The 24297-nt window shown below is 37.9% G+C and overlaps 1 protein-coding gene across 5 annotated transcripts in view; it reads left to right on the forward strand.

The window, feature by feature from the left end:
- FOXP2 (forkhead box P2) overlaps window positions 1–24297 on the forward strand; it is a 269974-nt gene that overhangs the window by 204090 nt on the left and 41587 nt on the right. For all 5 annotated transcript variants that reach the window (XM_086919355.1, XM_086919351.1, XM_086919359.1 and 2 more), the window contains exons 12-16: window positions 1266–1342; window positions 1486–1587; window positions 3953–4074; window positions 8653–8722; window positions 11328–11491. In XM_086919355.1, coding sequence (XP_086775481.1) covers window positions 1266–1342; window positions 1486–1587; window positions 3953–4074; window positions 8653–8722; window positions 11328–11491 — 535 coding nt within the window. The remainder of the gene's footprint in view (window positions 1–1265; window positions 1343–1485; window positions 1588–3952; window positions 4075–8652; window positions 8723–11327; window positions 11492–24297) is intronic.

Consider the following 24297-nt stretch of genomic DNA (forward strand, 5'->3'; position numbering starts at 1 on the left):
GAGCTTCATTTCGGGCTCCGATGCCATGTTGTGTGTTTTTTTGTCAATTTTGACAAGTTAGGGGTCTTCTTTATGATTATTGAGGCTTTAATAATCTTAGTAATCTTTGGGATATTTTACAAGTTCAGTTGTTTAATACTACATTTTATCTACGCTCTGATGCGAACCATCATGTTAATAAAGACTTGACAAGTAGGTTTTTTAAAAGTTTCATATAAAATCAATGACACATTTTCTGAAACTTTAATTGCTAGAATCTTGTTGATAGATAATAAAAATAATAGTGATAAATGTAACTAAGGTAGAGTGACAACCTAAGGAGGTTATTTACTAATCCTTTTCACGAGCATTTGAGTAAATTTCCTGAATCTTAAAAAGGGTTGCAGACTCAGCACAAAGTTGCTTAAACACTCCGTAGTCAATCTAGGCTCAAGAATGTGTGGTTTCAATATTTATCTGAGGTACCAAAGCTGAGCCATTATGTACATTATGTACATAAGGGAGCATGACACTCGTAGCAACTTCCAACAGCACTATGACAGGTACACTAACCTGCCATAACATACATTTTACTATTTGTTCAAAATATGGTGCTTCCTCTGTTTACATGTTCAGCTAAACATTGGACATTGAACACCTGTTTTTGAAAGTAAGGGGGTTTGATGTAGTCACAACTGCTGCTGATTCACCTGAAGTCTATTCCCTCTCTTGCATCTTTTAAAACTACCTTGAAGGTGAACTACTTTCGATTGTATACCAACTTAGTGAAGGCCTCTTGTGCCATTCTCCTCTTTGACATAAACCTTCGCATCCACTTGCCCTTGGCTCTTATCGGGGGCCGATAAAGACTGCACATATGGATTTTGTGATTTACTTTGTGCATGTTTTGTCACAGCTCTTGTCTTGCTCATTTACTGACAATATCTTCACAAGGCCCATGCTTAACCACACAAAACGTGTGATGTTGCTATGTAACATGTAGCCTATGTAAAGTATGTCAATTACAAAGGATATTCAACGCACCTGAACTAATAAACAAAACATCAAGCATCTGACATGGTGTGAAACCCACTTGCTCTTTATGTCAAAAGACTACTGACATGACCCTTGCGGCTTAATTTGATTCATCGTTCTTGCTTTCTTCCTTCTCATGCCAAAGGTTTTTCATCCACTCAGCTGCATAAGCATCAGCAATTAGTGTTGAAAATGTGTCCAATGACTTACACATGGCTCGGGCCTTGACATGCTGTTTTTGTTTGTTGTAGAAATCGCCCCGAACTACGAGTTTTATAAAAATGCGGATGTCAGGCCTCCTTTTACTTATGCAACCCTCATTAGACAGGTGAGTGCTGATATGTACAATTAACTTTGCCTGCGTAAATTAAAATTAATCAATGCTGAAAGTGAATCTCTGCTGAGAAAATGCCATCCAGTCTGGTTAGTAAATCATTATTTAATGTCACTATGTGTCTTGTCTCGTTTTAGGCTATCATGGAATCAACTGACAGGCAGTTAACGCTTAATGAAATTTACAGCTGGTTTACGCGGACATTCGCTTACTTCAGACGAAACGCAGCAACATGGAAGGTAACTTCTTCGACCACCATGACACCACGAATGCCAACAACATAACTGGGAGCATATAGTCACGTGACACAGAATAGTGTCTTCTTCCCCTCTTTTTAACCTACCTCTCGAATGGAATGAATTTCCTTTTCAGAATGACACGTGAAAGAATAATTTTGCCTCTGATATCGTTTTCTAATTTGGTGCAATTAATAGCGGAGGCTTGGCAGAGAAGCGAGGGCCTGACACACTAATTACAGTGTGAGCTCTCAATCATCAACACCTTTGTTAGTCGCACTATATTACTTTTTCTCTTGCATATTATTGGCTAATTAGTTTGAAAAATGTCTGTTTGCCTTGTGCAACAAACGAATGTGGAAGGTTTTTGTCTTAGTCGCTGCCTTTTGTACACATCATACCTCATCACGGGGACTGAAGCTGCCAGAGGAGCAAGGGCCTGGACTACTCAGCTGGAACTAAGAGAAAGTAAAGTGAATATTATCCTGTCAGAACATAAATGCAGTTTATTTACCTAGACAAAAGGGCTCATCCATACCCCTGTCCAAACAACGTCATTGGCTGCATCCTAAGAGAAGCTAAAAAATGTTGGCTCTGTGAATCTATTTTCAGAAAAGAGCAATGTCTGGAAAGATAAGGGCACTCAGTTCAGACTAAGTGAACTGTTGTATTTTCATTTTAAAAAATAAGCCGTCAGAAACATCAATTAGCCACAAGCCATTTGGTACAAAAGGGGAAAATGTTTGTAGCCGAGAAGAATGGAGGCAGCAAAGCACTCATCAGCATACTAAGAATTTCAAACTGCAAGATATGCTAAAGTGAATTAATTTGGATTTAAAATGCAAATTAAACTGGCAGGCGATTACAGATACTGGGGAGTGTGAAAGGCTCGGAAAGCTTTTAATTTACAAAATGTTGAGTTCTTATGAGTTGCTATGTGGGACTGTAAATGAATGTAATTGTTTTATTTATGCACATTTTTTCGAGATATCCATTTCTTATGATGAGTCTGTCAGGGGTAATCTGCAGAAAATATGTTTTGGCTCTTTTTGACTGGGTGATATTTTGGTTTAAAATGTGCCTGTGCTTTGTTACTTACTGTAGAACGTAGTGGTGGATGCTGCGCCTTTTGATTTACTGAGAGAAAATTTAAAAGAAATGAAAGGTGATTTAATATCTTAGCGTGGTCTCATCTCCACAGCTCGGGGATCCTGCAAAACTCATTCTGAACAGCTTATTAGTTCTAACTATATCGCATGCATAATAAAACTGCTCATTTGCTCATTAATATTAAAATTATCACATTCAGAGCCATGGGCATTAAGATCAATCAAATCCTTGGATTTCAGGTCAGATGCCAGATCTGCTTATGCCTTTTTTTCTTTTCTTTTTTTCCCCTTTTATGCTGGCCTCGTACAGCAAGTCAGAAGCTTGTCGTTTGTGCAAACAGAAGAAATAATCTCCATAAAGATTACTTTTGTTTTCTAGTCCTAAAAGCAGAAATAGGTCACTACTAAATATACTTGGTACAGGACCTGCTGCTGATAGACAGCAATACCTAAGAGCCTAAAATGTTAATTACATTTTCGAAATACATCTAACATATAGTTTTCAGCATGTTGTTGTTTTAAGATTTAACATTTTGACCTAAAAATTGAACTGCTTCCCTAAATGGAAGGCATTTATATAATACTCATTTTGACGAAGCAGCACAATATAAGTTCTTCGATAAAGATTCGCTTTAAAACTGATCATAATGTTAAAATGTTTGACTTGATATTTCTTTCTAAAAATATTAAAAGTAAGGCATCTGGGCGCAGAGCTTCCTATTTTAGGAAGTATGTCCCTTAATGATAGAATACACAATCTGTCATTTCATTATTGCAGCGATGGAAAGTATGTCTTTCAGTCTATTTGCATAAAGCTTTGTGCAAAATTAGCACTTGTCACTGAAGCCTTTTTAGCATTTTAATATCTCAAGCTGGACTGGTTCCTTTTGGACGTCTCAGCTATCACATTGTACTTGATGAGGGACATAACAGAGCTGCCCTACTTGTTCTGGCATTTTCAAAGAGACTGAGATTTTTACAGATATTGCAGTTTAGAAGACCTAGGTAAAATTAAGGTTTTGACAGTTTTCATTATAATGGCTGAGAAGGCTCAGTCATCAGAAAGTTTAAACCGTTGGTTTTATTGATTTTTATTTTAATCTTTGTTTGTGTTATTTGACACACTTCCCTGAAATCATGATTAGAAATTGTGATGTTTTTGTCCCATAAAATATGTTTATAATTTATACAGAGCTCGTACTGCATGATACAGTCTTAAATTGCATTATTCATACCCTTGCCCATCTTCTATCTAACAGAATGCTGTGCGCCACAACCTAAGCCTGCATAAGTGTTTTGTTCGAGTGGAGAATGTGAAAGGGGCAGTGTGGACAGTAGATGAAGCCGAGTACCAGAAGCGAAGGTCACAGAAGATCACAGGGTACGCTTCTGTTCATTTATAAAGATATAATGTAAGGGTGGGTAAGTCAATAACAAAAGTTAATATTGTTTCCTCTGCCATATATGATTTAAGGAACTGTTTAAACAGGTACACATAAAGTGTCCCATAGTACTTAAACTATTTTCAAGTTTATTGAGACATCACCATCATATTTTAATAGATGCTTAGTGCTGGCACTGCCAGCCAATCAATAGGTTGGCAATAAAGAAATAAACACGTGACACTGCACATTCAGGATAAATAATGTGCTTTAATTGAGCTTATAAAATGGTGTGGCCACCAAGTCTTCAACCTGATCCTTTTAAAGACTACAATGATGTTCACTGTATAGAACTGTAACTCTCCACTATTCCTTTCAGCTCATTTCTGAACTGGAAAAGCATAGGAATACCTCTAAGCAACAGTCTCCTCGCCCTAGTTATGATGTGTTAGTAATTCATTTGAAAATAAAAATAAGTTCTCGCTTGTATATTTAGAATAAAATTAATATAATGTTGGGAATGTTTTCTATTTGTGTTTTTTTATACACAATAATGTTTTGTTTCCTTCATCGATATTTATTCCAGATGAAGTGTGTTTAAACCATATTGCAAAGCCTATTACCATATACTGTCTCAAAGTGAGAGGAGAGTGACTGTCTTTCATCAATCACAAATATTAATAAGAATGCTCATTCTTTGGTGGGTGTGTAGTTTTTATTCCTGAAAAAAACAGAAACTCTTCATAATTATTCGCCAAGCCAATGGCATAGTGGAAACAATGTGCAAACATTGATATGGCATGTGGACGTGTTGATAGTCATTTGAGCCTTTTTATCACCAGTTTGTTGTATGTAACATTTGCCTCTGTTCTGTTTGCTGTGAATGAAAGCTCCTTTTTCCCACTTACAATTCTTATTTTAGTACTTACTCTGTATTTCCTATGTTTTCTACATGTTTATTTGGAATACTGTCCACCATGACACACATTTCACAGCCATTACATTTTGTAGAACTTTTACATTGAGATTTTTTTGACTGCATTTATCCCATTGATGGTTATTTGTTTATGTATACTTTGAAATCTGAATTTGTCCAAGATTCCATCATGGAGGCATGTTAATTTCTGCCTGAAATAAGTAGGGATTTCCCTATTTGGATATATACCTTATGATGATGAATTACGCACAGGTGTCAATGCCTGCCAGAGTTCCGATTCTTTCAAGAGTTTTGAATGACTAAGCAAGTGCACAGCTAGTCAAATAATTTACCTGACATATTTACAAATATCCGTATTAGTGATATTGCAATATTTAAGTGCTAAAATCTCCCGATTTGTCTTAATCACTATCATTCTCCAACTATCTTGCTCTGAAAGTCCACAACTTCAGCAATTTATAAGACTGCCATCCATCTCCCAAACCACAATTGTATGTTGGCTAGTATATCCTCTGAATGTAATACTTCCCATACTATTTCTCTTCTTGAAGGGACACTACTTAAAATGTTAATCTATACTATTATTCCAATAAAGCAGAATGACTGCACATCCACAAATTGCATTTGAGTGAAAACTATATAAAATGCAATTAGGGTAGGATGTCTCCTTCCACCTGCTGATATCACAAGCCGGAAGCTCCATTGGGTTTTTTAAGGTCAACTGATGTGCTTGCAGTGTGATCTCAAAGTAGCATTAAAGCTCTTGATCCTTTTCATTATGTGTGCAAGGCTCCTGGCACCATAAGGTGTTCGCATGTGAATCTCACTCACCAATATCTTGAAACTCGAATTCAACCTTTGGTTTAAGATAAGGGTCTTGACAACTGCCAATGTGGGTCTGTTTAATCTGAACATGCCATGGTTTATGTGACTGAGAGCACAAATTGTTCTACATTTCCTCCCTGAAGCCATTCAATAATGGGGGTTATATTTGAAGGTGTAGCTCTAAGTAATCCAATTCCTTTTGCAGATGTATTCTATATGGTTGACTCTTTCATGAACATGCTCTGCACAGCTTTTTAAGTGTTCTCTTTATCGTTTTCAAGTAAAGAGTCCCTGCTGTGTCTTGGATACTACGTTTGGTCATTTTTCATTTGATTATAGCTCCCTTTGAGCGTTTATAAATCTGTGACCTGAATTTGTTGACCTTTTAGGTATTTCTGTTACTGACTGCAAGCTAAGGCAGCAAAGGATTATTCAAACCCATTTTAATGTTTCAATATCAGCTAATAAAATGGGATTTTATAAAATCACGAGAAAAATGTAGGCATGAGAGAAGTACAGCAGAAGTAATGTATTTGTGAAAATCAAATTAAAATAACATTTGTTAACATTCTGTGACAGAAAAAACGCATTTCCTGTAACTCAATTTTGTAATCTTTCTAAAGTTCATGTAAAAAGTCTGAAAATGTAAACCACATATAATTAGATAGCAGAGAAAAAGATCTTCAAATAGGAAATTATGCTCATGTGGGTATGTGACCATAAAAACAAAACTCATTAGCATTGTTCAAGGACAAATCTCATCTTTTAAAAATGCACCAAGAAATTAATACAGAATATTGTTTAAGATCCCATCTCAAGTATACATGCTACATGTTTTCTAGTACATACTTTCTTTGAGTGGTAGGAGAGGTAGTGGCTTACAGACAGGGCCTCAATCTCTGGTAAATCCATTTTGGAAGGGCTTCACTAGCCATCCTGGGAGACCTGTAAAATGTACAATCCTGACAGGAGGCACTCATGTGGTAGCCTATACTTCGCAAACTAGAATGCAACAACATCAGGAAATGAGCCAATTTTGTCTGGGGCTTCTATACATGTACCACGACTAAAGAAGGAGTAAGAAGCCTTTCGAAAAGGTATACCCTCGTCTTCCCAAATACTGGGCTTCAAAAAACTATATGAGAGATACCTTGAGTCTCACCAAGTGCATGTATGTAGTGTATCTGAGACCGGTAAGTAATGGCACCCAGGTAAATCAGTGCTCACCTTACATTTATCTCAGACCATTATAACTAACTAAACTGTAGAGTGAGTGCTGAGCATACCCGTACCCTTGTTGAATGTGTGGCTACAGGGACGGTCGATCTCTGAAAGTCCCTATAATGTCGGTAAATTGGCGTAGACATCATTGACCATAGGAGGAATAGGTCCTTCAATGTATGGTCTGTATAAACATGTGCATGCTTTTTGAAAATATTAGAAATTGCACATGCTAATAGTCTGTTTATTACAATTAGCAGGGTAAATGAAGGTCCTGAAGAAAGTCAAATGACTTTTCAAGGCAGTTTCATTGACTGAAACATGTCCACCAAATAGACACCTGGGGTTATTAAATCCTAAAAATGTCACCAATCTTAATTTTAATTTAGCCCCTTAACCTACACCATTAAATCCTTTTCTAGGTTTCGGAGGATATTTTGACTCACCTACACTCCCTACATCTTATAAGTGTGAGTGAGGGTCCAATGAAGAAGCAAGCCACGGGCGGCACCTGTGGGTGAGGATCCTAAAAATAATATATATATATAATCTGTACATTTGTGTATGTATTCATAAATACTCTATATCCTAATACAGATTAGTTATATAGGGCTGAGATAAATGTAAGCTGAGCACCAATTTACCTGGCTACTGTATAAAATGGCAAAATGAGCCGTGTTACCTCCCGCCCTATCACCCAAACAGCACACAAAGTTGTGCGCCATCATACTAGCTGGTCATTAACCCATGCTCAGTGATCTCTGCAGGTGAAATCAGTTCTTCTATATATGCTGTGATGTTTTAAATTGGAACACGTGACTATGAAGCGATCTGGAAAAATAATACCAATTTGGAATACCATGCCAGTAATCTTTATTAATGAATAATACATTCAATATTAACATGAAAATAATAGCCAAAAGTTAAAACACTATAAGAGCTAATCAGAAACATATGCATAATACACAATAATACAAAACTGGATTGTTCTTGTATTTTTGCTATCAAAATCTGCCAGCATGGGGGGACTAACAGTCAATAGATTTTGTAGAACACCTAAACTCTGATACATTAAAACATAAACTTTCATTTAGCATTGCAGAGAGTTCTCCACCTTCAATTTTATGAGTTGTTGTATACTTCATAGATATTCTTCTAAATTTCTCAGAGGTATTTCGAAACTATGATTTGCAAGTCAAATGGAACCACACAGAATGTTTACCCGTATTTCACTTTTAGAAGAAATATTTGTCAGCCTGGCTTGGGTGTGGGTGGGAGGCTGGGGGAGGGGAGAGTTGGTGACGAGGAACAAGTATTGGTATTACGTGAATTTTGCTTGCCATGAAATTAAATGTTTGCCTATGATACCAAATGCGTCTGCTAGCACTTATACAGTCTGGTCTCAACTCTATCTTTCAGGACTGGTCTTTTTCAGAAGTATGGGTTAACTTGCATTAAACATCAGTGAAAACGGGTAAAATAGGTGCCATAAGCATTACTAACCAAGCCGTTTCACTTATAGCCATTTGCCAGCATAAACCCTTTTCCTGCATGCCATGTCTACATAACTCAAAAAATGTTTTATACTTTTCAGAAGCCCAACGTTAGTCAAAAACATTCCTACCAGCCTTGGCTATGGGGCAGCACTTAACGCAAGTTTGCAGGTAGTGTTTTAAGCAGTACTTCTTGTCTTATTGCATGCACTGTTTACAAGTGATATTTTGACATGTATATGTAGTTGTTTTTATTGGCAGTGGCCTTTTATTTATTTATGCGTTTGTATAATGGGTACGTTTTCAGAAATAGAAATGCAAGATGTGATTGATTTAGCTTTTGTACAGCATCTTGATGCCCTCTATTAGGTAGAGTTAGCACTTTATAAATGATAAAAAAGTACTCATTTAGACGTTTGCTCTTTTTCCTTTGAAATACATTGCATGCGCTGTGGCAATATCAGGTGTCATCCCAGTGCAAAATGCAAGTGAGAATATAAATATTTATACACAACCTGTTATTAAAGATTTGCATTTAGTAGCTAAATGCTAACACTCTTAAAATGTTATATAGAATACCTGTTTTTTCCTTATATTCAAATATCAGAGTACATATTAAGAAACATTGTTAAATTTAAGATTTTGAAAAATAAGGACCTCTTTTAGTTTCCCTTTTTGATTTGGCAATGAATAGCTTTTTAATAGTCATGTAATTGGGAATTAGCCCCAAATGTCTAATTATCTATTTATTGGTAAAAGCGCAAGAGGGCACAACCTATTCTATTTGTGCTAGCTGTAAATGAATATTCCATGAATATTCCATTTTCATTCCTATTGAGGAGGATGGTTGTAGGGGCAATTCAGAAAGGCATATAACACTATGTAACAGTGTATTACGAGAGTACAAGCATATGTACTCCAAATATGCCCCTTCCTTCTCACAAAAAACTTTACTTCAAACTGAAAACTACAGGGAGCTGCAGCACATATTGTTACTGAATTTGGTTCACTCATAACTCACTAAAAGGTGTAGCTGAGAAAAAAAAGATTATATTTTTCTTTTCAAGCATGTCTCTCATCTTCAAAAATATAGTGACATACCCACAATGTTGTTTTTTTGTTAGTTTCTTCTATTTTTTGTGATCAAAGATGTCCATTGAGCAAGGTGTGCGCCCACTCAAAACCTGTTAATTGTTTGACATAGGAAGGAGCAAACCTGATCACTATACATGTATACTGTAGTTGTAATTATTCTTAAAATCTGAAGATTGGTCATCGTAAATCAACTGTGGCAGCATCATGGAGTTACAGCATAGGTCATCTGATTAATGAAAAGAAAAGATTTTAGAGTTGGTACGTTATACATGTGTCTTACTGAGGTGATTACACTTTGAACTTCCATGATCACTGTGATATAATATTAACGTCATGTTTCAGTGGGTAACACTAAAGTCCCATATCCATGCTGGGCATTTTGGCATTATATTATAGGAAATAGATTTCTGTATCAAAATATGTTCTTCGTTAAGGTTAATGAACTTTAGGATTGGACTGGCCGATAGGCCAATCAGGCAGTGCCCGATGGACTGGTCTGGCAGATCAGTTTGTGTCTGGCATTTTTAGAAGTTGTGGGCCAGTTTTATAGCCAGATGGTCTGGTTTTACTGAAGATTTCTGTGATATTATCAATTTTCAGTTATTTGCTTTGTTAATGTGGGCCACTTTTATTTTGGTGCCTGGACCTATTTTATGTCTGACAATGATGAGTATTACACTTGATATTCCTTGCAGATGTGACAATACTAACACACAAATGCTTTAAAATGGTAAAGACGCAGAATCACTGTGTGGAATACATCTTTGAATATTTAGTCCTGGTAAACCAGGGAAATATGTATTTCACTGCTGTGGACATATGTAGGATTACACCACCTTCCATTTGAAGTATTCACATTACCTATGATGGCTGTAAACTCCCACTTTCCTCAAAGATCTCCACGAGAAAGTTGACCACAAAACTGAATTGGTGTTTATTCTGCCGCTTTGTAGTTCCAATATATTCATGGAGTTTATAATCCTAAACAATTGCAATATGTTTCTTTATTCTTTCTTCAAATCTGTGGGGTTCCAAAGTTGGAACCATAGTGAATGCAGAAGATAGTCACCGCATCTTTTGCCCCCTCTTGGCACTCCTGCCTGGGACTTTTTCAAGGCTTAGAGAGTAATGGTAGGGATGAACTCTCATGGAGTGGCTGGTGTGTGGAAGATTTCTGTACTTTATAAATATCTTCAACTATAATAGTGAAGATCTGTCTCGGCACTGGGCCGTAGCGAGAGATGATGAGATGGGAATGTCTAAAAATTGTATCACAGAAAGGTGTACTGGTGCAAGTAGTCAGAAAAGTAAAATATGAAGGATGGGGTGCTTTAAAATGTTTGTTGTATGCAAACCGTGGCAAGAGGTACATGGGGGCTATATTACTGCTGTGAATTTCCAGAAATATTTATTACAGGATACAGATTACATTTGACAATGTTTACTGCCAATTGACAGTAGTTGATGTAAAAACTGTACTGACTACTATTCTGTGCTCCTAAAATCCATACTTTGAACAACATGTGCTGCACTGTTTTTGTAAATTAAAAATGTATTAATATGAATGTAGTCAATAGAATGCATTTAAATGCATGACTAACTGTTTGCATTGCTGTAGTTGTCGCTAGCAGGTTAGGTGTATTTTTTATTGTTTATTATGTCAATTTTTTTCCTTTATTAGGCCGCATTGGCAGAGAGTAGTTTACCATTGCTTGGTAACCCCGGCTTGTTGAACAACACACCCACTGGTTTACTGCAGGCAGTTCACGAAGACTTGAACGGTTCCCTGGATCACATCGACAGCAACGGGAATATCAGCCCAGGCTGTTCTCCTCAACCTCATATGTAAGTGCTTAGTAGAAAGCTAACATACAAAGACATAGTACAAAATAATCATTTTAATAACCAAATTCACAGTTGTTCTATTTCAAATAAAGTTATGAACATTAAATAATTAAAAAGTACAAGTACAAGTTGTTGAAAATGAAATGATTTCTCATCTCCGTGGGTAAGTTTACTTAAATTTTGGCCCCTGTAAAGAGTGAGTATATGAACTTTTGTAGTAATGTTGCTATTTATGTTCTGGAGAATAAAACAAATAGGGCATGATTCACAAAAGCCAGTATCAATAAGGAAGGAACACTACTGCAGTACTCATTTACATACTCTTACTTATATACCATGATGATGAATTGTCCCAAGACATTCAACGTTTTACTAATAATAGTGCAAATAGGGCACAGTCCTTTCCATTTGTACTAACCGTATAGAAAAATTCTGCAATGTTTCATTTTTATTTCAGTTTAGATATTTCGGGGATAATACTTAGCTGAATATAAGAATACATAAAAGGGCACTACGGGAGTGCACCTTTACATACTCCTGAATGCCTTTGTGAGGAGGTCACCAAGTGATATAGCCGAGGTTTATATTGTATAACTATTTTTTTCACCATGCCAAAAATGGAGAAACAGATTGTAGAACAATTTCTAAAAATATTTAACACATATTTTGCATGTGTAACAGAGATATTAAAGATACAGTATCGATATTAAGAAAAACAGCAAATTATGCCTCAAATGTTGGTTTTTTGTCCATATTTTACAAGTGGAGCAAATGGTTAAATTTCTTATCAAATAAAGTCAGCTAACAAAAATAGATGCTCAGTATGTTAAATTTTTACTGTTGTACAAAAATAATTATTTAAAAAGTACTGGGTTAATCAGGGTTTGCTACGTTCCTTGCCACATAGTTATAAAAATACTGCATTACAATATAGAGACTCCCACTGCACTTTCCAACGGGTTTGTGAAGTAGAACCTCTGCATTCTTCAAAGCAAAATGCATATTTTTGTATGGCAATTATTTGGGAACATGAGTTAAAAAGTCTTAAGACACAGGGTAATGAGAATTAAAAAACTAGTCTTATTTTGATATAGTGCTTCCCAAATCTAAATTTTAAGTATCTAACTTTAGCAATGCCCTTTAAAAACCCACTGTTATTCCCTAGCACTTTCCAGTAAATAAAAGAGGGAGCAAAATTATAGCATTGGGGCACTAGTGAATATGACAGATCATTTTAGTATTCTTTACAGTAAATTCCTTGCCTTTAAACCATTCATGCCTTTTTTTACTGTGGTAGGGAGGTGGCCGATTTATATGAACTGTCAAAGGTAAAGTTTAACTGATAACCCACGGTTTAGCAGAAGCTAGTAAAAACTATTTTTTTTCTGTTCTATAAATCATCAGAATTAGATATTCAATTTTAATTACTGGTGGGTCTGTATTGGCAAGGTTTATATTTTATATTTTATGCAATACTACGATCTCTATTAATATTTAGCAGCTAACTATATCATTAATTACTTTAAAATCTTCCTCCTACCATCTTTTTAATGGAGCCAAAAGAGGAAAATAATTAAAAATTGATGTATTGTGAGTTTCAGATGTGTATGTTGCTTTAGAAATGCCTAGCCTTAATCCGTGTTGTCGATTCTGCAGTTTTTTATTTACTAAACAGCAATGCCCAAGCCCCAAGCTCCACCGTACTCCAATACAAGGATATATATATATACAGCCACGGCCCGTGGAGGGAGTTACGGTGGGGCAGGAAGGCGGGGCAGGGGAGGGGCATGTTGGGGGGTGCTAAAAAACAGAATATGGATAATTGGAGGTAAGTAAACAATTTAATTAATAAAACGAATTTCGTAGCGTGCACTGCATCGCATTTTGCGATGCAGGGCACGCTACGAAATTTGTTTTATTTATTAAATTGTTTACTTACCTCCAATTATCCATATCCCGGTTTTAGCACCCCCCGCCCCACCTTCCTGCCCCACCGTAACTCCCTCCACGGGCCGCGGCTGTATATATATATATATACATATATATATATGTGTGTGTATATATATATATATATAATATTTTTTACAAATAACATAATTAAATACATTTTAGTGCCTCTAAAGTATCCTCTTTCACAACAGTTCAGCATTTTGATTTCTTATTGGACTTTTCCTAATAATTTCTTTTCACTTTATTTAGGTCGCAGTTCTATAATGAGACATTTTGATTGTGTCTGTTTCGAATCTCACATACACGTTTGTGGGACTTCTCATTGCTTTGCAGAGTTTGTTCACTGTTTAGCTTTCATTTTAACCACCAGTAGTGAAGTGTCTTGATAACCACCATCAACTTTCCCTCGGTGTATACTTCTTGACACACGCGAGGAGATGGTCTGCTATAATCAGTTTCTGGCTGTAAGTTTTTCAGAACGGAAAAAGGGCTCTTTTGGAAATCATTAGGTGTTGTAAATAATAGAGAAGTAGTAATCAAATCTGAAGTAGAAAAAGCAGGAGTCTGTGCCACTGAGATTAGCACTGCTCTAACACCTGAAAAGTGAGCAATCAGAGACGTGGCTTCACCTCTCAGGCTTTATGCCGTCAGCTACGCCATAGGCAGCTCGAGGCATCCTAGTTTAGTCTCCACTTCAGCAGCCCTCTAGGGTTTACTAATGCTCTCCTCTCATGCAGATGCCACAACAATGCCCCTTGAAAAAGCAACAAGAATTACATCATGTATTTTAAACGGCAAAACTTTTACCTAAAGTGCACGGTGCATTAGCTTAGGAAGCGATGCGTTATAGCTGTGAAACATGTATTCATTTTTTTTAATATGGCATAAGTAAATAGGCATACAAGAAGCATAACGCACAATATGAACATGCTAATTATTCTTAGAAACAGCAGAGGAATCCCCTGTTGAGGACTAAACAGTCTAGTAGATCGAGATCCTTGTGATATATGATAACACGCCAGCATGTTTTATTATAATGTTTTTTTAAAAGTAGGAGAGTACGGGAAAGCATGTAGAAACGCTATCGGACTATAGCACATCATTATTTTTAAGACAAAGGTGTTTACAGATATTGTGCACAGTAATGCATATGATAGAACGATAGGGGTAGGATCACAACATATCTTTACTGTTGCTAATACTTGTCCTTGGTGTTAAGTAAGCAGGGCTCTATGCAATTATAAATGCAGATTTGTGGAGGTGGTAATGCATGACCAGCATGTTTATGCATATTTGTGTGGCATTTTGTTTTGCAGATGAGGGTTTGTCTTATTTTTGTGCTCTCGCGGTTTTGCGAAGCATGATTACATTTTGATTTTATGTTATCCTGTGGGTGTTGCCTTGCATTCTGTTATTGCTGTTTTGTTGTGTTGTATCCCGTTATATTTTTGCCTATTTTTCTTTTGCTTTGTATTACATCATTTTGCTCTGTTTTGTTTTTTAATTTAGAGGTAAACAAATGCTGTCATGTTTTCACTCAAAAGTGGCACTTTTCATTACCCACTCTCTAAGGTGGAAAAATACCACTACATGAGCTGTACAATTATTTAAGGCACTGGTCAGGCCAAACCTGTGGCAGAGACCCGTCTTAATGTAGCACTTTCAGTGGTCAATTTATGTGACGCACTCACAAATCTGTACTTCATATTCATTTCTGTTAATTTGACTATTTTGGTAACATTAGCCTGGTCCTTAAAGGGATCAATGTCTACATAAACCCAAACCACAAAGTAAAACATGATATTGGACATAAAACCTAACAACCTACTAAATGCTAATGAAAGCCCAGACCAAAACTACTTACTGTTTCATAAATATGAACATACTAATCTCGTGTTGAATGCAAACAGCTCTTTGTGCCCTAAATACGATTACAGTTGGGTTCAAATCACAAATCTTGATCCTTTTTCACTAAGATATCATAAGAACAAACTTTTTGAAAACAGTGTGGGCAAAAAATTGTGAATTTACAGTTTGCTCACCTGATAACTGGTCAGTAGACAGGCATGTAGAATATGTGTACTATCCCTTACTGTGGGCCCCAAAATTCTGAATGGTGTGCTAATTGTGCACTAAGTAATTACTTTTCCCCTTATTTTCAGCTATAATAAATTCTTGAGAATGATAATTTAACATAATATTTTTTTAAAGTATGACTTTTATCAGCATGATTAATTTACATCACTATATTATTGTTGGAACTGGCCTTTTTTTGCAGGGTCAACCCCAAACCTTTTGCCTTCCTCCTGTATTTTTTTTTACCTGTTTTTTTGTTGGCTTTATGACTCTGGGTACTTTTCCACTGCTATACAGTTCTAAAATGCATGTGCTCTCTCTTGTAAACATGGTAAGATTGATCTACACCTGTTTGGCATAAGTAATTTACCTGTAAGTCGATTGTACAGTGGCATCCCATATACTCCGGGCCTGTAAATTAAATGCTACTAGTGGGCTTGCAGCGCTGCTTGTGCTATCCACCAAAGTAGCCTTTCAAACCTGTCTCAGGCCTCTGCCGCTGCAGGGCCTGTGTGCACAGTTTACTACCACTGTGACATGGTATGTAAAGTAGTTGCCACATCTGAACCTGCCCTTTTACTGCATATAAGTCACCCCTAAGTAAGGCCCTTCCTAGCCCCATGGACATGGTGCGGTGTAGGCAAAAGGTAGGACAAGTGCCCTAACTATGTGGCATGTCCTGGTAGTGACAAACAGCCTAGTTGGTTTCTCACTGCTGTGAGGCTGCTCTCTAATAGGTTTGTATTGGGGATTCCCTGATATATGCTTCAATGGTAATTTCTGATATGAGAGGGGTAGCGTTGCCATGTTTGGTATGTTAGGTATAATAGTGATTAATCCTGCTTATAAAGCGGATTTGTCATTACTATTTTAGAAATGTGACTTTTAGAAGTGGGCATCTGTGTGTGCTTGTGAGTCTTTGTACCCATGCCTACTTGTGTATTCAATGTCTGGTGTAGACTGATAGGAGAGAGGGGAAGTGCATTCACTCTAGACAGTTACTACGGGGGTTAAGGTGTGTCCTGCCTACCCTGGGTGACTCAGTGATAGGCTGAATAGACCTTGGCTGCATTTGGAGTGGCAGGAGGAGATTTCCTTGCACCTAAACAGGCCTGGTCTGCATTTAGAGTGGTGAGAGGGTTGCACCTGCACATGAATAGAGCTGTGCCTGCCTTGTACAATTTTGTCTCCGCCCCTGTATTGTCTTTGGGGCCAGGGCTTGGGATGTGAATAGGGGCGTGGTGCACTTCTGAAAAGTTTGAAGTGTCCAGAGAACAAAGACTTTTGAACTATAGGTACAGGGGCTTTGACCCCATGATTTCAGACTTTGCCTGGACTTGTAACCAGACACTGCTGGCTCTACAGACTGCATCTGACCAGAGGAGAAGCTTATGCTGCCAAGAAAAACCGCCACTGGAACTTTGCCTTGCTGTGCTAACCTGCTGGAAGTACTGCCTCTTTTTTCTCTGCAAGGATCTTGTGTGCTGGCCTGTTGCCTGCTCCCTGCCGGTGTGCCCCAGTGATCTCCAAGGGCTTGGTATCCTGCCCTGAGGTACTCAGAAAACCTAGTGCATGGTGAGCATGTTATTCTTTCAGCACGCTTTCCTTTTGCTTTGAGAAAGTTCTGGCGCATATGTTCTGTGTTACCAAAGCCATGGCGTTGCTCTCCTCAAACCCTCAAGGAAGCAGCAACCTTGCCGTGGTGTGCAGAGTCCAAGACGGAAAGGAGCTGACTGTCCCAGCCCAGTAGCTTGTCAGCGAGACCAGTGTGAGGGAGCCAGCAGTGTTGCTGGGCAACCGGCATGGCCGACTGGAGTTCCCTGCATTGTTCAGCCATGCACCCAGAAGCCCATGAGGACGCTGCATTATCGGCGGCTGCTCACAGGAGTCTCCAAGCTGAAGTGGAGAAAATGGAGACTTCGCTCCATGCCCTGCTGCCGTGGTAGTGGTGCTGCAAGAGGAGCCCTGCAGGAAGGAGTAGATGTCTCATACCTCCGGTTGCAGTAAGAGTAAGGACAGAGATCTTGTACCGTGTCAGCCTAGCCCTGAGGGCTAGACCGGGATTCCGCCGGTGGCTGCCCGCTGGCTTCCTTTCTTCTGTGCCCCACCGAGGAGGGCAGATGATCCCAGGAGCACCGAGCAGTACCAAGGGTTACTCGCAGCCCCTAATATTGAGTGGTAGGTGGGAGACCCAGAGAGGCCTCCCCACTGACATTGGCATTGCGGGTTGAGCACCCAAGAAGGCCTCCTCGTATTGTGTGAGGAATGGGCCGCACTGCTTTTCTCGGTCCCAAGGGGCCATTCTTAGATCACACATGGGGTATTTTGCAGCACTGGGATAATTCCCGCATTGCCTGGTGTAGGCGAGCAGGTGGCCCAGAATCCCACCAGGAAGGGAGCTGGGTTGTGTAGAACCTCTAATAGGAGCGTTGGGGCAGCTCTGGGTGGTGTTTCTTGTTATGCTGGTAGTTCCTGTGCAGTATTCCTCATGATAATGGCCTTGTGTCCTGCCTGATGTGATATTGTTGCTTATATCTTGCAGTTACAAGTATTTACTTTAGTGCACTACTGGTGTTGTTATGACAATTGCACGATTTGAGAAGTGATTGTGTAATCTACGTGACCGCATGACAACTTGCTTAAAGGCACAGTGACTTATGTGATTATGGTTTAATGTGTTTTAAGAACAATACAAAGGATATTTTTATATAACCTTGTGTGGAGTCTCTTTTTTGTGGTGTGCCTAGTGTGTCATTTGGGTGTGCGTTGCGCAAATGCTTTACACATTGCCGCTGGAATAAGCCTGACTGCCCTGCAAAGCCACCAAGGTGATGAGCAGGGGTTATCTTGTGTTTGTAACTCCCTTACCCTGACTAGAGTGGTGGGTTCTGCCTGGCTTAGGTGACCCATTTCTAACAATTGTACTAAAGGTGAGACACACTTTCAAAGTATATACATCCTAAAATGTTTACAACAAATAAAATGGACTGTGCTGTATATTACCAAAACGTGCAAATTTTTCCATTCTGGTTTTTCTTTCCTAAAGCCAGAAGGGTGCTGTTGACACATGCTGAAAGAATATAAAGGACTGTTGACGTCTTCTTGCAAATGAGCAAACACCTAAAAGATAAAACAATAGAACTGTATTTTTAGCGCACATTGAGTAATTTTTCTGAGATTGGCCATTCTCAGTTGCCGCCCGTGGAGGGAGTTCCGTGGTGCGGGGGATGGGCAGGTTGTGGGGTAGTAAATACCGGAATATTGATGATTGCAGGTAAATAAACAATTAAATGAATAAAACAAATTTCTTTTTGCTTCCTGCATTGCAAAATGCGATGCAGGGCGCGCAACGAAATCGTTTCCCATTAAATATATTGTAGCAGTGCTCAGAAGAGAAGGTAGTATCCTTTTCAAAGTGCTGATAAGCAGTGCTGGACAGCACCTTCCCATCTAAAGCACTGCATTCACCCTAAAACTGCTTTTTGCAGTAGATCATACTCACAAGCTTTTTACGAACATAAGTAAGAATGTCTTCTCTCAAAGCACTCATAACACCTTTGATGCAGATGATGTATACTATTTACTTCTGACAGCCATTCAGTCTTACTGAGCTATAGAACTAGTCCAAGTATGCACATTGCTTTAGATAAAATGCTATAGATTATATTTAGAATTGGTAGACTAGTAGCGTTTGAAATTGCTGGTTTTAGGATGTTTTGGGAATGATATGGGGATTTGTGATGATTTTTGGCAAGGTCCTGTCACCAGCATTAACAACATACCGTTGGCAATGTCAAGTCTTGTTGTTTTTATAGCATGGCTTAGGGGTTTATTTCCCGTTGCTCACATAATATGTGGTTAAGCAATATATATCTGTTATGCTTGGAATTGTTTGGATCCCGTCAGCTTTATAACTTTCACTTCTCAACAAGCTAAATGGTCCTGGTTATGCCAGCCTTGCTTATGGAAGGCAATACTTTCAATATTCCAAAAGAAAGACAATGGAAAGGAATGATATAGGTCATTAGAATGCAAAAGTGGATCTTACTGGACCAGTGCCTATTTCTTTTCCTAATCAAGGCTTTGGTGACAAACAGCTAGTTATAATATTTGGATATATGGTTATAATTATTCTTATCATTTCTGTGGAAGACTGTTACTGTAAAAATGAAGCATGCATTAGTTTTTCCAAAAATATTTCATACCAAGGGGCATAGCTGTAATGGAGTTTAACCTGGGTAAACACTTTTAGTAAGTCATTGAATGTTACTGTTTTGCACAGTACTTCTTAGTATGCAGCATATAGCATTAGGATTGTTTACTTTCAGGCACGAGGAACATATTGTCATATGCAGCATATTCAAACATTTATTTTAGAATATCAACATGTCTTAGACTAAAAAGTATTTTGTATATTATTTTTGATTATGTAATGCTATTAGGAGCCAGTAAGATAGGGCCCTATTCACAAATAAAATGTAATAGCGCAGACGAAGATTTATGGCTCTGTCTTTACGACATATGAAAGCTACACCAAGCGCAGGTTTCCATGCCTACTTCTGGGATTCTCATGTGACTTTTGGCGATTGCCCCTTTTCCCATAAATGTAATTCTCCAGAGCAGAGAAACTCCACTTTGAGGAAATGGAACCTGAAGTGCAAATGCTTTTTTATGTGAAGCATTTTTCTCCATGAAGAAAGACCTTCTCATACTCCCCTGATCCATTCTCCTTAACATGGGAGAAAGGGGGTTACATCAAAGCTTGGCTGGACTAACTATCTAACATTTCCAGGGGGCTGAATTCAGAGAGTAGTTTGGAAATGCCTACAGATAAGCATGTTTGTGATCATTTCCAAACATCATGAGTGAAGATATCCTCTCTTGTAAATACAGATACGCCTGCCAGGAATCCCTTTGTGAATTATTATGTTTTTTTTTAATAAATATTTTTTATTAATCCATGATAGTTACAATACATTGGAATGCATTAATATTCAATGGTTTAAAACAAGTCGCACAACTCAGTCTTAAAAAACAGTTAACAGTGCATACAGTTGTGCTACGAATCTAAGATACATGACAATTCCTTAAAGTGCAAGTGTTTAGGCCATCAAGATGTATCCCCAGCGTATAACATCACTCATCCATGTAGGACACCATCGGCCCCCAGTTCTCCATGCCTAGTTTCCTTTTTCGGGCACCTTTTAGCACATATAGACTATGTTCTAAATTAAACATGGTTAAAAGTCTAGCCCTCCATAATTAAAACGATCGTGCATCTTTCTGGAGCCACATAGAGGCAATACATAGCCTGGCTATAGTTGTAGCCAGAAAAATCAGATATAAATATTTATGAGCCAGCTGATCACATTCATCCCTATCCACTACCCCAACAATACTTGAGCAGCTGACAATCTGACTGGCCCATCCAGAATTTCCGCTAAAAACTTCTCTAGATGCCCTTTGTGAATTTCTGGTGAAAAAAACTAACTCTGTTGTAAAGTGTACAGTTCAGAGGTCACAGAAGTACCTTCAGACATTTTGATTTGGACATATTCTAGGGCATCTCTGTTATGTCATGAGGTTGGACTGCCAATCACAGATGTGATCATAAGCATTTATCTTGTGCACTAGAACATATATTTGACATGGTAGGTTTCCAACACTTTGCTAAATACCTGTAGTTATATCTTTGCTCTGCTGAATGGTGGGAGTAGTATTCATGACCTGCCATAATTTGTTTTTGTTTTTAGATTGTAACCTCTGATACCCAAGTACTGCTTTTCCATGTGTTTTTTGTTGTTGTTGTCAGTTTAAATTTAGGCTGCCAGTCTAATGCACCCCCCTTGCAGCCACGGCCGGTAGTGGGAGTACCGGCCAGACGGCAACGTGGGGAGAGGGGGGGCAGGGTGGGGGGTAGTAATGTATGGATTACGGAGTTTAACAGGTAAGTAAACATATAAATAAATAAAATAAATTTCGTTGTGCGCACTGCATCGCATTTGGTGATGCAGTTCATGCAACGACATTCGTTTTATTTATTTATAAGTTTACTTACCTGTTAAACTCCGTAATCCATACATTTCTACCCTTACTTTTCCCCTCCCCCTCCCCACGTCACTGCCCGGCCAGTGTTCCCACTGCCGGCCGCAGCTGCCCCCTTGAAACTTTAGAGACACCTGCACAAGCAGTAGTATTGTATAGGCAGTTAAAACTATTGGATTATTAGTGCAATATTAACAGTGAATCATGACTTAGGAGTACTGTATGACCTGGGAATCAGTTTTGCAGATGCTCATGCTCTCAGAAGCCATGCTATCCTGAAGACTTTGCCAAGTTTCATGAACTACTAAGAGGATAGTACATGTTTTGAGTTGTTTCAATGATGGTAAAAATGAGCCAATTTTGTTTTATGTCACTTGTGATTCTAAGTCAAAGAAGACACCTAGATATTCCAGCTGAGACAGTAAGGCAAAAACAGAGCTAAAACATCTGGATTTGGCAGTTGATTAGATGGTTTCCTCGTCCTTGTCTCTCTTTTATGCTTACAGTTTGTTTATAGAGCTGCACATTGTCACACTTTATGTGAATAGGCTCTGACTTGGCAACCCTTCAGATAGAAATGACCATCGCATCAACAGAATTGTGTTTTGTTTAGTAATACAAAGGTTTTTTTACTCTACCAAAAGATAACTGTTTTAGAAATCAAAAGAGTGTTCCATGAAATCCCTTCCCTTGGTTCCCGAGTGAGGAAAAGAAGGTTGGACGGGAAGGCTTTCTCCTATCTCGCTCTGCTTTACTGGAATCAGCTTCCCACTCGTCTCAGACAATTCTCTGACTTTCTCCAATTTAGTAAGCTTCTTAAGACCACCCTTTTCTAACATTGCTCAGCTAAGCCTTATGGTAATATCGTCCAAAGCTCCGAGATATGCCTCTGGGGATGATTCAGGCACTATACAAGACTTATAAATAAATAAATAAAGCATGGCCATCAACACTAGAAGAGACATTTGCTGAGTCCTTCTCCAAATATAACAATTAACACATGACCTACTGTGTGTTTGTAAATGTGGTTTACTTGAACATCTATTTCTCAAGTTAAGTAATTGCTGTAGACTTATCCTACATGTTTATTCTACAGCATCTCAATCACATTTTTTATTTTACTACTATGCAATGCAGGCATTGCCACACACAACAGTGAAAAACAAATGTAGTGTGTTCTCTCTTTTGTCTTATTTTTGAAACATATGACATTTTTCTATTAACCTTTATCAATCAAGATTGACTTTTCAAAAAGAGCGTAGATCCACTTTTTATAAAAGCAAAGTCAAGAATTAGTTTGAAGCTTTGCAATATAAATTAGATATGACACACACACACCAGAAAAACAGAAAATGCAGAGTGTCTGCTTCTTACTAAAAAACATTGAATAATATATTTTAAAAACACACGTGACAGGGCCACTTAAGAAGCCAGTAAAGCAATTGAGGTGTAATCCGTGTCTTACATTTTCAAGTCATGTCATAGTGTTAACCACATACTGTTTATAGATCAGTCATTTTTAGCAATGACAGCTAGCACTGTAGTTGTTATCAGAAACAGAATGTGACATTCTGACATTTCAAAGTACTGACAGATTGGGGATATAATTTCAAGGTATGGACATTAGAATGAAAGGGTAAACTTATTTTGGCAGTTCTCATATTATAAGAATATAATATCGCTATTTCTACTTATCTGTGAGTTATGAGCTTTGAATTCCACTGGAAAAAATCTAATGATGCATTTCCTTAATATTTGAATGAGTTGAACAATCAGGTTTTTATTAATTTGTATGCAATTTGATTGTGAATTTAACAGCAACTTTACAAAAGCAAACACATTGAAATCTACTCTGGACTTCAAATAATCAGTCACTGTATATTTTCGTATTGTTACCTACACCTCTCATAGCATTTTCTAACTAGAAGTCGGGTTATCTAACTAGGAATCTCAAATTATGTTGTCCTAATGAACAAACATCATTACAGCATAGTAGCTACTGTAATATTTTATTTGCAGCATCCTTTACAGTCTTTCTCTTATTTGATTAGGTATTTATATTGCTTCCATTTAAAATTTAACTATAGCTTCATTACATCAAGATTGGCAATCAGTGAAGAGACAAAATTACATCACATAGATTCTTTCACATTGTCTAACAAATATTGGTGAAAAGGTAAAAGTAGCACATTTACATTTTCAGCATGGTCACCACAGATTCTCCACCTTTGTCTGGACACTATTATCAATGGTACTAGGACTCTGTGCACATTGACCTGCTATTCAGTGTCTCTGTTCCTAAAATGCTCTTCATAAAAAATGTGTTTCCTTAACTGTCTTATAAGACCATTGTAGAGAACACAAAACATGCACTTGTGGTATTCATACCAACCATATAGAGGGCAAAATGATTTGTCTGTCTGGAGCAACACGGTGCTCTGGCTGTACTGTAGTTTAAATGCACTTCAATGACACGTGACAGGGAAAAGTACCTCAACCATTTAAGGAAAGCCTAACTTTATTTAGTCATAAGCCACCTCTAAACTGTGCCTTGAAAGAAAGCCCATTAGCCCGGGTGCTAGCATATCAAATATAAGGCACACAACATATTGTGTGCTCACAGCGAAATAAAACCAAAAATCTATTTTACTGTTTATGCTTCGCTAGACCTTTTCCTGAACAGTCCTAAATCCTAAAATCTTTATTATATACACCAGAATCTAATCAAATATGTT

Source organism: Lissotriton vulgaris, chromosome 1_1 (assembly GCF_964263255.1).
Source record: "Lissotriton vulgaris chromosome 1_1, aLisVul1.2, whole genome shotgun sequence".
NCBI classification, from domain to species: Eukaryota; Metazoa; Chordata; class Amphibia; order Caudata; family Salamandridae; genus Lissotriton; species Lissotriton vulgaris.